At 37.4% G+C, this 15,545-nt stretch overlaps 3 protein-coding genes across 4 annotated transcripts; all 3 read right to left on the minus strand.

Annotated features, from left to right (window-relative positions):
* Positions 1-2,203: 2,203 nt before the first annotated feature.
* Positions 2,204-5,166, minus strand: LOC113696118 (replication protein A 32 kDa subunit A-like). The gene is made up of 10 exons (XM_027215461.2): positions 5,027-5,166; positions 4,814-4,924; positions 4,611-4,708; positions 3,943-3,984; positions 3,791-3,868; positions 3,329-3,404; positions 3,120-3,209; positions 2,959-3,038; positions 2,588-2,656; positions 2,204-2,485 (listed from the first exon to the last, which is right to left on the minus strand). Exons 1-10 carry the CDS (start codon positions 5,108-5,110, stop codon positions 2,401-2,403), a joined length of 813 nt encoding a protein of 270 aa, XP_027071262.1. The 5' UTR covers positions 5,111-5,166; the 3' UTR covers positions 2,204-2,400.
* Positions 5,167-5,751: 585 nt separating this feature from the next.
* Positions 5,752-8,357, minus strand: LOC113696116 (uncharacterized). 2 transcript variants are annotated; one of them, XM_072055226.1, is made up of 3 exons: positions 8,170-8,357; positions 7,255-7,990; positions 5,752-6,486 (listed from the first exon to the last, which is right to left on the minus strand). In XM_072055226.1, exons 2-3 carry the CDS (start codon positions 7,831-7,833, stop codon positions 5,902-5,904), a joined length of 1,164 nt encoding a protein of 387 aa, XP_071911327.1. In that variant the 5' UTR covers positions 7,834-7,990; positions 8,170-8,357; the 3' UTR covers positions 5,752-5,901. The 2 variants fall into 2 exon arrangements, with proteins under 2 accessions (XP_071911327.1, XP_027071259.1); XM_027215458.2 differs by having other exon boundaries at positions 7,255-8,357.
* Positions 8,358-9,098: 741 nt separating this feature from the next.
* Positions 9,099-15,269, minus strand: LOC113696117 (uncharacterized). Its single transcript, XM_027215459.2, has 17 exons — positions 14,956-15,269; positions 14,829-14,863; positions 14,499-14,607; positions 14,276-14,373; positions 13,188-13,284; positions 13,002-13,091; positions 12,843-12,905; positions 12,640-12,714; positions 12,496-12,561; positions 12,345-12,422; positions 11,805-11,915; positions 11,651-11,728; positions 11,426-11,545; positions 10,427-10,470; positions 10,273-10,330; positions 9,542-9,593; positions 9,099-9,471 (listed from the first exon to the last, which is right to left on the minus strand). The coding sequence occupies exons 1-16, from the start codon at positions 14,989-14,991 to the stop codon at positions 9,591-9,593; spliced, it is 1,161 nt and encodes a 386-aa protein (XP_027071260.2). The 5' UTR covers positions 14,992-15,269; the 3' UTR covers positions 9,099-9,471; positions 9,542-9,590.
* Between the last annotated feature and the right edge of the window lie 276 nt (positions 15,270-15,545).

Below are 15,545 nucleotides of genomic sequence, written 5' to 3' on the forward strand. Positions count from 1 at the left end.
CTAATTTTTTTAATCATTTTCTCATCTGTGCGCAGAAATGTACAATAATCATCTGAAATTGGGTAATTAGGAAATTAATTTTTTTAGAAAATATTTAATGAGGAACAAAAATGTTAAATATAGTGAAAAAGGGCTTTCATTTTGCCTGTAAATTCTTTACGTCCTTCCACAGGAAGAGTTTTAAAAAAAAAAACGGAAAAAAGAAAAGAAACTCATACTAGATGGGTGGGATGGGACCATGAAGTCATTCAAGTAGGTCTAAGGCATTTTAACAAAAGCCCTTTTAGTCTGATGGGCAATGGTCCACGAATGTAGCCCAAAAAGGATCGAAGACCAGAATCAGCTCACCACCTAAAGCTAAGTTAGGAATATTTTTTACTGTCGAATTTTCTCCTGGTAATCTGCTAAGTAAAGCTTAGAGGGGAAGGGAAAAAGTGGGCGGTGGAGTGAAAATCACGTGACTTCTCTCTCACAGCCAAAATCACATTACACGTGTGATCTCGCCTAGGAATGTGTACGTCCTTGATTTAATCTGCAGCTTCTTGTCTTCTCATTGTTCAACCTGAGAAAAAAGAGATGCATGCATATTATTATTTTCACGAGTTTTACAGGCTATTGATTAATCAATAACAGATGGCAGCCGATAAAAAAAAGAACATAAATAAAACCCTCCCAAGTCCAACACAAGAACAGAAACCAATAATAACCATTAAGCAACCCAATGTATGCTAGTACAATTTTATTATTTCATCTAATGCTCTGTTTACTCTTCCAAGGAAAACAGGAGACTGCAAAAAGGATCGACAAAGAAATTAACGCTAAACTGCAAGACAAATAACACGTACTAAGAAATAAAACTGCAACGTACCTAAGCGTAAACTGAAGGAGTATCAGAAATTTATTAGTAGCCATGTGGCGTCGAAAATTAAGTGGTTCGATACTCGTAATCGTTTCATGGGTGCAGTCAGAAATCAGCAATTGTACTTTGATTGTACTTGTGGAATTCGCATAAGTGTAGTTTGTGAAAATTCTTGCTAAAAAATACTTGTAATCGAATTCAACTCCATTAAAGCACGTTCGTGGTTCATTGACTAGTCAAACCAAGTGGCCACGAGTAGCAATTTGTGTTTTGTAAAATTTACACCTCGTCTCTAGCTTGACCCAATTATTATGTATTTTTATATATTTAAAGAGGAAAATTGCTCTGTTCAAAATGTTCCCACATTTTGTTAAATGATTATTTTTGTCTCTCACTTCTAAAATGTTGCTGACTTTGCGTCCTTTACAAAATTAAGTCCACTAAAATTAAGTTTCCGACCACCCACTTGTTAATCTGAATCCACTGTATAAATCACACATGGTTATAAATAAAAACTAAGAATAATTGGAAATAGGAAGCATCCGGGTTTTAATCATTTGGGCTGGGCATGGCCTAAAAAGTTTTTTAGCATTTTTAAAATGGTCAAAAAATGGGCCTATCAAAACCAGTCCGAGTAGGCCCAATTGGTAGGCTGAAGTTGTAAGTCAAGGGCCATGACATTTGCACAAGAATCCAAACAAAAAATACCATATTCCTTCCATTCCTTTCCCTCCAAGACAAACAAAGCCTCAGGTTATCACAAATCATTGGTTGCATTTCAATTTTATCATTGACATGATGAATAACTCTTTGAATATCTAATGCACTTTCACCAAGTAATAATTTGCCATTTTCTTCTCTTTTTTTTTTTTGTCAAAATGTTATAATTTACCATTCACATAATAAACAAAAAGTAAAGGCTTTGGGTGTTTGATAATACCACAATGCCACCTGCGGAACCAAATGTACTTAGCTAACAAGGTTCCGACTTCCAACTTTCCACGTGAGGGAAGAAAAAGTTGCGTAACTTCTCACACTCAAATCAGACTGCACTTGCGAAGGATTATGAAGCAATATATGAATAATTGGTCTAGCTCTAGCATTTTGATTTAATGAAGGTGGAGCCCTTTAGCCGGGTTTAACTTTAACTTCTAAAGGACGACAGAATCTAATAATCCTTCATCCTTTGAGACATCATATTGCGGCTGCAAAACAGAAGCTGCAACGGATTTTAAGTCTTTGATCAATCATTTACTGCAAAGTTTTCAAGGTGAAGTTCAATCCTAAGAGAGCAGTAAGTTGTTTTACCCTTTACATCAGAACAGACAGAGCCAAAACACGGGCTATCTAAATAAGGTTGGAAACTTTTCGAGCGTACAAAAGTCTGCTGGATTTTACTTATCATGGAGCCGATGTTCCCTTTTCAACTCTACTACTAACAAAATAGGACATCCAACCTAAGTAAATGAGTGCAAGCATGGGTGCATGATGATCTTGCTATCAATCCTCGCATTGATCTGGGGCATATGCATGTCATGACTTCAACCACAGGTAGTGGACTTGTAATGACATTCATCAATTGTTGAGTAAATCAGCCCTTCTGATTCTAGGGACTCAATAGTCTCCCTACAACATTGACAAAAGGGGGGAAAGAAAACTGGTGAGTTGCTTTCATTACTATATCCGCACGCAAGCAGAGAGGGAGAGAGAGAGAGAGAGGGTAAGTACAAGATCTTTTCCAGAGGAATTTTGAGGTGCTGGGCAATTTCATTCCTGTGAACTCCCTTTTCCTGAGCCCTGGAACATGGGAATAGCTCAAGTCAATAAGCATAAAAAAAGACCATGTACAAACTCAAATTTTAAATAAACGGACTCGGAAGAATATCAAGTAGTTATTTAATTTTCAAATCGAAGATGAAGACAATCCATTTTCTAGTGAAAAACAAATTGCGCTAGCCATTTCCCTGTTCCGCGCTGTTAGCAATATATTCCGGAGCAAATTACACCGGTCATGCAGCCCATCTAGACAAACTATTCCAGTGACAGTTATTTACGTTTCTATGCGGTGCAGACCATTTGCATCAACTTTTATGACTTACACTGAGGAAGGTTGTTCCAAGTACTCTATCACCATTTTATCAATGCCCTTGAGTCCATCCGTGCTATATTCTCCATAGAACTGAGAAGTCCAGAAGAACGAATCAGAAACATTATAAAGATCAAGTAATCTAATGCTAGGCGAGTATTAATGTCAACTGACTTGATTTGAAGAGGAGCTCTTGTGTCCATTCACAGGAGTGCTAACTGCTGAAATTGGATTATGAACTTGAGAAGGGGCAGTGACTCCATTCTGCGCCATGTATATTTGACAATATATTAGAAGATGAAATAATTAACAAGTATAACCTATTCAATAACTGCATGCTACGCATTGTTGAAACAGATAACAAGCAAAAGTTGTATTTATACCCGTCTGGTGTTAAAGCTGTGGTAATGTATGCAGGCGAGAAAGTGGCTTGAGAGCTCATCATAGTTATTCAGAGGCCTGAAATCAAGAAAAAATTCAACCATTGGTATACAAAAATGGCAAAATATTAGTCATCTATGGACACTCTATTAGCTAGCCAATGTGCAATTATGGCATGACAATAGAAAAAATATAACATGAACATAAAGATTGATCTCCTCAAAAAATACGCAATCCAATTGAACAAATTTCCTAAAGTTTTCACCTCCGATTCCAGCAAAAGAAAAAGCATCCAACACCGAGTTGCTATTAATGCTACAATTAGATAGATGTCATTTTCAAATCGTTTAATAATCTTAAATGAGGACAATATAACTCAAATAGCGACAGCTCAGGCCAAGAATTTTTATTTCTCAGAAAAAAATTTGAATAAAGCTCATATTAAATTGCAAAATGATGCCTACCTGATGGCAAAGACCTGTAGTTGCTTTTTGCCTTGCAATGCTCTCAAAAGTCCATGCACTCGAACATACTTCCCATCCCTATAATTCAAACAAAAAACATGGTTTGAAGTTAAATGTAAAAGAAGCAGAACTAACAAAGTCGGAGATCTTACTCTATTCTCCCGACTTCCTTGGTGTCCACGGCGTCATTGATCCTGCAATGTATAACATGAATACATACTTAGCCAAAGATGAACTTCAATATAAACTACACTTGCAGTAAACAACCAACAATGCCATTAGCCATCTGATTTCCCACACTGTCACAGCATTAATGCTTGGTTAGTAACAAACTAACAACCTCTAATACAGGTTGTCAAGATGATCAACTTGACGCAAGACTAACTTATCTAAGGTTAAGCGTTAGTAGAACCTAAGAAAACATAAAGCATATTGGTATATGTTTTTAACATTTCTACACACATAACAGGAATCAGGCATTCATGGTTTACATATCAAATGATGAAAACTGAGGCTATTTGACCCTCTGATATAATTTCCTCCCGTTACTTCTGATTACCTTAATTTCCAAGATGCAAGTAATTTCTTGACAGCGAAATCAAACATAAGATTCCATACGCCATGAATATTCTAGCTATTACTATTAATATGAAGCACGTCAAGGGCATCCAATTTCCCAAAAGAGTGAATGGCTGTCCACATCAAATTGGAATCTGAGTTAAAAAAAATTTCAAATGAACATTTGAATTTAGACATTGTCCTAACCCCCTTATACAAACTGACAGAGAGCTAAATGTGAAGTGAATGGTAAATAGTATACCATCTAAGGCAACCAATACGGCCAGTCCCATCATCAATCTCAAATTGGACATCCGTAACCTTTTCAGATTTGTTAAATGCCATTCCCACCAACATCACCTGAAACCCGATACAAATCAGGTATCTTCATATATTAAAAATCAAATATTGTGAAAAAAAAAGGTAAGAAAACAATTTTCAAAGGGATACAAAAACTAAACCCACATTTTTTACATCAACTCCGTCGATCTTAAAGCTTGATTTGTCATCAGTTGATAGTACTGCATCGCTTATTTGCTTCACCGTTACCGGAACCATCGGCTGTGCATCTCGACTCTTTTTTTTCAAATGTGTCCAAATATTCAAAAAAAAGAGTAAATAACAAAATAATAAAGAAAATTGTGAAATGAAAGAAAATGGGATAAAGTAGAATTTGACCTTGGCTGAGGAGCGGGATGAGTCAGTGGCTTGTGAAGAAGAAAAGCCGCCGCCGGCGACATCTATCTGGCTGCTGGAGAACATTTCTTCTTGTCTTCTTCTTCTTTGTTATTTTTTTTCCTTATGGCAGATACGTCGGTGGACGAATGAAGAGGACTGATCATAGTTATGGATAACATATTTACGATTCCCGCCATTTTCATTCTGCTTTCCCGCTAAAAATTGGTGGGCATGTTTATGGGAAGTGGTAAAACGAGGCCCACTGCATCAATGGGTTGGCCGGATGAAATAGGCCCGTTTTGATTTGGATAGTGCACTTCCCAAAAATACATGTCAGCTTTGTCACGTTTTGGAAATGATAAAAGTGAAGTTTATGATTAATTGATTGTCTTTTTGTTTGTCATAACTCACAAGAAGAAAGAACGAAAAGATTGCCCCATTCTTAATTTTAGGTACAATTGGATGAAAAAAGTTAGATTGAAGATAATCAAGCGGTAAATGATGTCAAAATATTAACCGTTTTCTTTTGTATTTAATAGAAAGATCATCTAAATTGTAGAGCTAAGTAGAAATATGATTGAAAGAAATGAAAATATTTTTACTTAATTAATCGGTAAACACATAAGAAGTGGTAAATTTACAACTTTTTAACCAATTATAGTAAGAAGATTGTATGTACAATTGTGACATTAACCTAAATACATATGATATAGCTTAACAAATGGTACAGAGAGACATCATCGTGGTATATAGCCTTATAAACTCAAAATGCGTTTAATACAATAAATCAAAGTGCAGTCCAGAGTGTACAATATATGTGACAGATTAATCTACATTCTGGTTAATTTGCGAGAATTGATATTACTTATGTATGCTCATGTGTTCCGCGGATTGAAACAGAAATACTTGCTACTGAAGAGATCTCTTCTAAGTTCTGACAATTTCATTAAACTATGTGACTTGGGCACAACAATTGCGGATGCGGAAGATGAACGAGGAACTGAATCACAATCACTCCACTCAGGTCCCTTATCATCAGAGCAGCAAGATTCTGTTGCATTAAGATCACGTCTAAGGCTGATTTCTCCAACTTTTTCAGTTCTCTGCATTTTCTTCTTGTTGATCCAAAACCACCCCATTCTTGACAGTTTAAAGCCATTGGTAGTTTTCGCTGACTCCTCGTGAAAATTAAGCTTTGGGAGCGGTAGTCCCAAACTCTGAACTGCTGGTGGAGGACTGGGGGGTGGAATCAGCTCATTTTCTGGTGGATGTTTTGGTGTCCCTGGCTGCATTTCCCATCTGAAGGGAACCCCTTCAGAACTTCGATAATACGAACGAAAAGACTGATCCACAGAAGAAACCCTGCAAAGAATTCTGTTGCCCACCAGAGAACCATCATTTTCAGCTGCAAAGGCTGTCTCGTGTACTCGACAGTAGTACACCTTCCTGTCCCCTTCATCCTACAATACACATTCCGTAAAAGAGAAAATAAAAGAGTCATATTAATCATAACGAGTAATTGTTGCCATCTCAAGTATTTATGATGCAAGGAATCATATTTTTGCATGGGAGTACGGCACATAATACGTAATTTTAAGTCTTGAACTCAAATTGTGACTTGTGAGGCGGGCTCAAAATAAAAGGCAACCAGAATTAAGCGCCTGGTAATATCTGAATTTCTGATCAGGGAGACTCTAGATCTTACGAGGGGAAAGAGGAGGGGTTTCATGATATTTATGCGCCAGAAAAATCAACACATGAATAACTAGTTAGAAAGTAGGTGAGCAAAGCTATCCAATTATCTTGTATTCCCAGCTTCCGTTGTGATTTTGGCTTTTGGGGATCCCACATAATCTGTTTTCTGCCTTTTTCTCAATCAAATTTTGCAAAAATAAAACATTTCTGAACTTGACTTGGAGTTCAATATTGAAGTGACGAGTGAATTGACCATGCATAGCTGCATCCAGGTTAAAAGCAAAATATGCATGACATATTCTAGCACGCAAACGATAAAATGTATTGATTAGCTTAGACAATGATTTGGTGAACTTACCTGTCTGTCTGTCTGTGCTTCTAGCGCGTCTATACGAAGAAAATGCTAAATTCTACTGTCAAAACATGTAATTTACTTTAAACACATAAACACAGAAGAAGGATCAATTCACACAATCACCAAGTACCCCAAAAAAAAAAGAAAAGAAAAATCATATCCTTCTTGTGACACGAACCAGGATTGCTGAATTGTCCCACCGACTGCAGCAAAATGGACCTTCAACGGACTCCTTTCGATTGCTTGTTGACTCCATGGCTTGACTGTTTGAGGAATATGAAGATGAGGATGATGAAGTACATGACTTGTTAGATGACGCTACAAAATCTCCATCAGATTGATCACCAAGTTGAAATATCTGACCATTTTGGTTTAAACCGGGGACATCAGCGTCTGTCCTCACTGATGTTTGATTCTTAACCTTCCTATTTCTATAGATTATCTTGGTTTTTCTCCAAAACCAGATCTTGGAGTGATCTGGATGTTTGGGTTGATCAACACAAGGCTTAGGCAGCCCCAAGCTTTGAGCTAGTGGAGGGGGGCTAAGCGGTGGAAGCTCTTCATCTTCAGGCAGATTCTTTGGAGTCCCGGGCTGCATCTCCCATCTAAAGGGAACTCCCTCAGGTCTCCGGTAGTATATACGTGAAGATTGACCAACAGAAGACTCTCTTGACAGAATACGATTGAAGTAGACACCATCACTTTGAAGCACAGAACTTGGCTTCTTTTGCTCGTCATTTCGGATTTTGGAATTCATTCTTCCCTTCAAACTACAAATGCAAAACGCACAAATATATTCCGACCAAGTAGCAAGCTCCAATAGGCTCCTAGTCTTCCAGATGAATTTTTTTAGGTGCAAAAGGTTGTGATTGTTGAGTTGAAGCTTTGACCCCGCAGCTCTCTTGACAAAACTTCTGCAAAAATTCACGTATAAAAGGTTAGTTGAAGTAGCATCCCTGTTCAATGGCGAAAAATGGGAATTGGGGCACGTGATCCTGTTATTTCGAGGTCTGTGAAGATGAATGATTGTTTGAAATCGGGGTTTTGTCAATAAATATCGTTTTTGTTTATTTGCAAGTTACATGTACCCTACCCCTATGACCTCTTCTGTTACTATGTTTCTTTCGAGTGATTATTTCTCCTTTTCTCGTACACAAGCAAAGAGAACGCCTTTGCTCTCAAGGTTACGTTAACCAAATTGGCAATGGTTTTAGGCTTGCTGCATGTGCCTATAACCAGAGCCTTAAGAGTTAAGACAAGACCCACTTTACTAGTGCAAAATGGAAAATCAACTGCGCTGGAAATCGACTCTAAACAATCCTGGAGATGAACTCTTCCAATTAACATGTGCCACGAGGGCTAAAAATTAGTCAAACTCACTTTTTTAAAATGCTCCAGTGACTGCATGAATAAAATATAAATGAATAAACCAGTAGAGCACTTGCTTGCCTTGTCAAGCCACCTTAGTAAAAGATTAAGATTTAAGCCCACCGCTTTCGGCTTCTAAACTGTCCATGGCAAGGAAATTCATGATACTTTTCTGCATGTCTTTGATTAAGCGGATACATGGGCATAGACGCAGACTAGCGTAGTAGAGTGTGGTTGACATTTGACACCGGTGGTGTACGTAAATTCTGCTCTTCTGCTAGTACTGTTTCTTTTCCGGGAAACTGATTGCACTAAAATCCGGGGATTTCATGCTCTCAAACCGTTACGAAGGACGAAGTCAATTATTTAGGCACATTTTCCTACAAAGCTCTCCAGTCGCCTGTACAATTCTTATTTCTTATTTTTTGGGCAAATACAACCCTCCCGCACAGAGCACATTCGTTGTATTCCTCTTTACTTCCATCCCCCGTTTCCTTCCTTTCATTTTTTTATTATAATCCCTCCCCTCGTGCCGATCATTTTTGGGTAAACAAATTACCTGTTGTTCCAAGTGTTATTCAGAGACCGAAAATAACCCCAGCTAGCAAGAACCCATCATTAAGGAAAAGCCACCCTTACAAAGAAAGCCAGAGGTGTCACAACAGATATCGTTGACATATACACCGGGTTTAGTGAAGGAGGCTCAAAATGTTGTTGCCAAGGAAATTTGCAATCAGAAAAACATAAATACGTGACAACACAGTAGGTTAAAGGGCACTATCGTAAAGCCCTGCATACGTCGAATAAGCAAATGCATACACAAAGCAAAGCTAGCTACGACGACGTTACAAGTACTAGCCCGAAGTAACACAATAGTTCTTTCAAGCAGCCTGAACAGGTAGCCCAGATGACTTGCGACCATCAATGCACATGTATGCATATGTTGACCCGCCCTAGATATTGTCAGCTTCACATCATTCAACCATAGATCATTGCACGTGACTTTCAGCAAGTTCAACTGTCATGACTTCAGACAGCCCCATATGTCAAACAAAAGATTTCAGAAAGATGTACCAGACAACAATGAGCCATCATACCTGCCGCATGCACCTGGTTGCATCCATCATCAAATACTTGTCTTCTCCATTACTGCCAAAAAGTCGTTTTTGACTTGTTAAATTAAACAGAGGCATGCACTAAGTAACTGGGTGCCATAACCGAATAGATAAACTAGTATTTGCATCATTGCCCTCGTAGGGGCTTGATAAGAACAAGTCCACTGATGCCAGAACATCAATATCAGCCTCACGATATTTGCTTATGTCAAAAGTTCTTCAAAACCACACCCTTGACCATGTTCATCTATGATTATGTTTTTCTTTTCTGTGGTGACATTTGATTATCAGTTGTATCGTCCAAAAAAATGAGTACAGCAATAGCACACAATAGCATGCCAGGAGAGAATGCATGACAGAGAAACTTAAAAGTCTATTTTACATGTCATCTAGAATGTGTAGAACATAAAGATTGCCGCCTTGCCTTGGATGGGATTCATCCAAAGCTAGCATAGCAACAGATGAAAGTTTTCAATACTGACAGAGTTGCAAACTTCAACTCTCATTGCTGTTTAGACCAGGTAAGGTCTAAAATTCTTTCCATTTTCTCCAAGATTCATTAATATGTAAAAAAAACATGGATAACAATGAAAATGATAAGAAAATGAATTTTCCAAGACCATTACAAGTCTTTAACAGATGAGAAACATTAATCATCTCAACAGAAAAATAATTTAACTAGTGAAAGAAAGAAAGCTCATGACTGTTTATACCTCAGTTGGCGATGAAAGAATTAGTTCTCTGTCAGAATTTATATTACCACTCAATCTCCTGCATAAGTTTACTTAAAAAATAAGTATCAAGCCTTAGCTGCTTAGATTAGTTTGGGGGAGCTGTTAAGTGTTGAGAAAGTCACTTCTTCATTACCTTGGACGTTCAGACTTTGTAAGATGCTTAGACATGATGGAAGCCTGCAGTCCAAAACAATACAGGGGTAAAAATTTCTCATACAGAGGACTATGATCATAGATATCAGAATTGTAAGACAGAATATCAATCTAGCAACAGAAGCACAATGAGAAGCTATATAGTGATGGAAATATGGTAATTTCAATCAAAATAAGATCCATGGCTCGATCCCAGTTGGAGTTGGAGATTAGCAAATGAACACAAGTACAAGATGCACTTGAAAATTTAAAACCAGAGGGCAAAAGACTATTCAATCACTACTTGAACAAGTCTACAAATATTTCTTATTGATTCTTCTGAATGATAAGAATCTCTTTTTAATTACAAAACATCATCACCTGCCTTAACATTACTGTTAACTTGCAACACTGCATAACATCTATTGGAAAAGGCACTAATGAATATTTGACCCAACATTTATTGCAGTAAAATGCAATGGGAATCCTGATCTAGAACCCTTCGTTCAACAACCTCGGGAAATTTCCAACCACATTTTCCTGTTCGTCACATGCACTAAAGAGTTGATAGATTTTAGCTGCTTCTGGAAATAATTCGATTTCTGTCACCCATGGTCTAGTTTGTGCAAATTCAAGGCATATACAAAACCATTGTATTAATCAATTTACTATGAGCAATGCCTATGCAAACAAGCAATTCCACATTCTGAGAATCTTAATTTAGTTGAACACGCAACAAGATGGATAAACTTCTTGACATAGAATTTCCCCTACTATAAATTCAATAAAAATTACTTGATTATTGGTTAATAGAGAGGTTCAATATCAGCACCATGCTGGTGTTAAAAATTAACACCCCGAAATACGGCAATTGAAAACAACTTTTGTGTTTGGTTTATCTATTCATTTACTGTTTTGCACATGTGCCATTCGGGAGAGAAGGAAGGGGGAAGCTGGAATCTAGGGTTCGTGGAAGGGGATTGTATTGAATCTTACATACCTGCTCCTGAATTATACTCCTGGCCTCAACAAGTTGAGCTTCCAGCTCAAGTTCTCTCTCTGTTGCTTCAGACGTGACTTCTGCACCTTGTTGTGCATCTTGTAGTTGAACCATGCGCTCCTTCAAGTTTCAGAACATAGAATAAAGACAGTGATTCCTTAAGGATTTAACCATCAGATCACAAAACAATTGTCTGCGTATAGCATGAAAATCTGCATATTCTACCTTAATAGAGGCCATTTTAGTTCGTAGACTTTCTTCAATTTGATCTCTAGCCATATGGAGAGGAAGGTCAAACATATCCTGCAAAACCATGAATGATGAAAAATGAAGTTCTACTTCTTCAAAAAAACATAATTTTGCAAACACTCTGCCATACCGTTCTCCCACCCAAAGGGGATTGCAAGTGGTCAATCTCTTGCCTTCCATTAACTGGAAAAGATTGATTGGATGTACCATTTGGTGCATTCAAAAAGTCGCGCATGTCCACCTGTAGGTAAAATATATCAGATAAGTTAGGCTCAATCAGAAAGAGCTTCTCATGACAGGCTCGAAAAGTTAAGCAATCACTTGGAAGACTATATATCAAATTTTCATCAACCAGATCCTTTCTAAGCAGGCGAATGAAAAGTAACAAAAACCACAAGTTCCTTCACTCTTGGATGTATCACATTGGTTATGAAAAATGAAACTAATTAAGCACCATTTATTTTGACACTTTCTTCAGCCTGATGAGCCTCAATTACACGTGGAATGGAATGCACCATGTAATACTGATTTCAAAGAATTTTGGCAGTCATGGCCATATTATCTTCATTAACTCTCTTTATTGTGAATCAGTTCAGCAAATAGAGCTACAAAAAGCAGTGTGTTTCCTCTTCTAGGAAAAGACTAAAAATTGCCATAATTGAGTGGTCACCTGCATTGAACGTAATAATGCTCTCAGATCAGCATTCTCTGCCACTAGTTCTTGGTTTTTTGCTTCATATGTGTCCACCTAGGAGGAGCATATGGTGAGAAACGAACCAAAAGGATGGAAAAAGTTCAAGAAACAAAACCAGGTGACTTACAATCTTTTTGTAGAAGTCATTGTCAGCTTTCTTTCCATTCCATGTACCACGCTGCCGCCCTTCTTTCTGTTTGCAATATGTTATGAATGACAATAAACAAACATTTTTATTAACTTGCATAAGATGCTCTGAATCTACAATTACCTGAAGTAAATTCATAATCTCCATTCCTGATCTAGATTCCTTCTTCTTCTCCATCAGAACTTGGTTTAGCCTTTCCTATGAAAAATAGAAAAGTAACAACTGTCTTACCATCTAGCTAGCCAATTACATGGCATCAATTACTGTAATGTATTGCATACACTTAGCATATCCAACTTCAAGACCAACAAAAATTCATATCATACCTGCAGTTTTATGTACTCTTTTTCCTTTTTCTTCATCTCATGTATTTGTTGAGTTTTAACTTGCTATTCAACAAAACACTAGATTTGTTAGCATCAAATTTTCTAGGCAAAATTAAAGAAATCCTGTAATGAACATCAGATGAACTGAAATGTCCTGACCTGATTCCCAATCACCATTCTTTGAAACTCATCTCGTTCTTGCTGCAACTTTTCAATTTGCGCTTTAAAAGCTGCAGAAGCTTTTGCTTCCTGGCCATAAACTCTTAGATAAGCTCACAGAATAGCTCAATAGGATAAATTAACCAATACAAGACAAAGAATAATTCCATGTGGTAAAATACGAACTGTTCTTGTTATTGTTGCTATTTCTCTATCCTTGGATGCAAGTTGGCCTTCCAATCTCTCCACTTTAGCCTCGAATCTTGAAATGTCTGACAAAAACCTTGAGGAAAATAGGAAAAAAACTGCTGAGCGATTAAGATCCCTGGACAAAGCCCAAGAGTAATAACTGCCAATTCATTTCAAGAATTAGTGATTCATTTTAAGCATAACATTTTTCTAGCAATGACACTAGATAGAATTGATAATTCATTTCAAGCAGAACCATATTCTATCTACAATAAACTGAAAACTTCCTTGGGTCCTCAAAAACCTGAAGTAGAAAATTGACATATGTACTTAAAACCGACAATTAAATACCCAGCAGTTATATAGAAGCGAGCAACTCTAGTTCACTCAAATCCTCTCACAACTCTAGCCTCCAATTTCTTTCAGACCACATGTTTAAGTCAAAAAATTCCTCTTACTCCACTAGTCTCGTAATTAGTATATTAGACTAGGTCTTCCATCCATGAAACTTCTGATCAAGTGAACAAAATTCAAGAGCACTCAATTTAACCCTCGACATTATTATGGTAATCTCAACTCAAAAATGTCGAAACTTACACTTTAAACCAAAGTAATGTTAGTCGAATTACCAAAAACAAAAAAGAAAAGAGGAAATCACAAATAATTGTCTGCAAATGACAGTTAATTTCACAGAACGAGCCACTTCCTTTATCATGAAATTTGCGACTGTGGCGTGCCTGTAACCTTAGGCACAAATCCTGAAACCAAACACCACCGCTGCTCTCCTCTCTCTCTCTCTCTTCGCATTTATTTTACTTTCTATGACTCCACAAACAAAAGAAAAAAAAAACAAATTTATTTCTAAAAGTGTACATATAACCGGACAAACTAGACTTTGTGCACATACAAGTTAACCGCCACAATGCAAAATGACAACAGTATGTTAGTTTCATATCTCAACCCGTAAGAAAAATGTACACAGATTGAGAAACCATTTACATTTCCAATCTTCATTCTTCAATCATATTCATGTAACCACACAGTCCCTAAACAAGCAAAATTATATGGTAGAGGAAGGGCCATACCGTTGTCTCTGCTCATTAGCAGACTCTCTAAAATCAATGTCCCTCTGCCTCTGCTGTAACAGTGCATATATGCAATTGCAAGTCCTCGCGATTGAAACCTACTCAAATTGCATTCAGAAAACCAAACGAAGTAAATTCACTTGCCTGTGCGCGCACACACGGGGAAAAAAAAGTTCATAAGTTACTGAAAAGGGGGAAGAAAATGGAAAATGCGATGACTCACTGGATCATTGGCGAAGAGATCAAGCGAAGCCGGAAATCCGAAGGTGACTAGGGTTTGATTCAAGTACTTGGCACAGTGCTCGAGGTTGTTAACGTCAGCAAATGCGTCACTGAAAACTCACATCACAGCCGGCCGAGGCCATCTTGTTTTATTAGCATATAAATCGGACTATATATCAACCAAAATTCAACACATTGTACGATAACCACAGAAATCAGAAACCTAAGACAACTAGTGCAAATATATAAATATATATATATATATATATATATATATATATTCGAGGAATTAATAGTAGTTCTTTTCCATTTTTTTCTTTTTTAGTGGTACCTGATCCCCAAACTTCCAGGCGGCGTAGATGCTCGCTGCAAATGTAGTAAAAATGAGCAGAAATTACACAAAATTTTGAAAATTTTAACCTCGGAAAGGGGGAAAAAAAAAGAGAAGAAGTTCATACTCGGAGATCAAAATCAGAGTCAGTCGGAGGCGGCATTGTCAGCAAAAGCAGCTTCACTTTAATAACAACAGAAATCCACACCAATCTAAACGAACTCGATCAACCGGCAGCGGGCGTGTATTTTAGGAGTAGGAGTTGAAAAGAGAATGCGTAGATCTAAGGGGAATGGGATCGTGCCAGGAATTTTTGAAATTTGGAGTGAATAGTGAAGTAAAAGCGGAGAGGAATGATGGCGCTTCAAGTAGATTCATTTCTCAGTTACAACCAGAGAAATAGAGAGACTTGCTTTTTAGTACAACTCCACTTTTTCCTCTTTTTCTTTGTTGGTCTTCGTTGTTTGGATAAATAGAAGTGGGTAGTAATAAATAAAAGGATTTAAAAGAAGAAGGGGACAATAATGGACAGGTAGATTTTACAGGTCTGACTTGTTTGGATTTGATTTGGAATTCGTGAGTGAAGTCGGGGGAGCGGTCTGACGAGTTCAAACTTGTGGTTGACCAATAAATAATACACGACTCTCTTTCACGTGCAAGCGAGCAGGCGCGCATTTTTTGCAAGCTACACAAGTAATAATTCTTAGGGTTAAATGC

This window comes from Coffea arabica, chromosome 6e (assembly GCF_036785885.1).
Source record: "Coffea arabica cultivar ET-39 chromosome 6e, Coffea Arabica ET-39 HiFi, whole genome shotgun sequence".
Lineage (NCBI taxonomy): Eukaryota > Viridiplantae > Streptophyta > Magnoliopsida > Gentianales > Rubiaceae > Coffea > Coffea arabica.

Coding starts and splice junctions, on each gene's coding strand:
- LOC113696118 (XM_027215461.2), bottom strand. CDS start 5,110: ATGTTCTCCAGCAGCCAGATAGATGTCGCCGGCGGCGGCTTTTCTTCT. Junction 3,985..4,610: donor CGTATTGGTTGCCTTAGATG/GTATACTATTTA, acceptor TATACATTGCAG/GATCAATGACGCCGTGGACA. Junction 2,486..2,587: donor ATTCCTCTGGAAAAGATCTT/GTACTTACCCTC, acceptor TCAATGTTGTAG/GGAGACTATTGAGTCCCTAG.
- LOC113696116 (XM_072055226.1), bottom strand. CDS start 7,833: ATGAATTCCAAAATCCGAAATGACGAGCAAAAGAAGCCAAGTTCTGTG. Junction 6,487..7,254: donor GGGACAATTCAGCAATCCTG/GTTCGTGTCACA, acceptor TGTGTATTGTAG/GATGAAGGGGACAGGAAGGT.
- LOC113696117 (XM_027215459.2), bottom strand. CDS start 14,991: ATGCCGCCTCCGACTGACTCTGATTTTGATCTCCGA. Junction 13,092..13,187: donor TAGCAACAATAACAAGAACA/GTTCGTATTTTA, acceptor GTTTATGGCCAG/GAAGCAAAAGCTTCTGCAGC. Junction 12,423..12,495: donor ATGACTTCTACAAAAAGATT/GTAAGTCACCTG, acceptor TGCTCCTCCTAG/GTGGACACATATGAAGCAAA.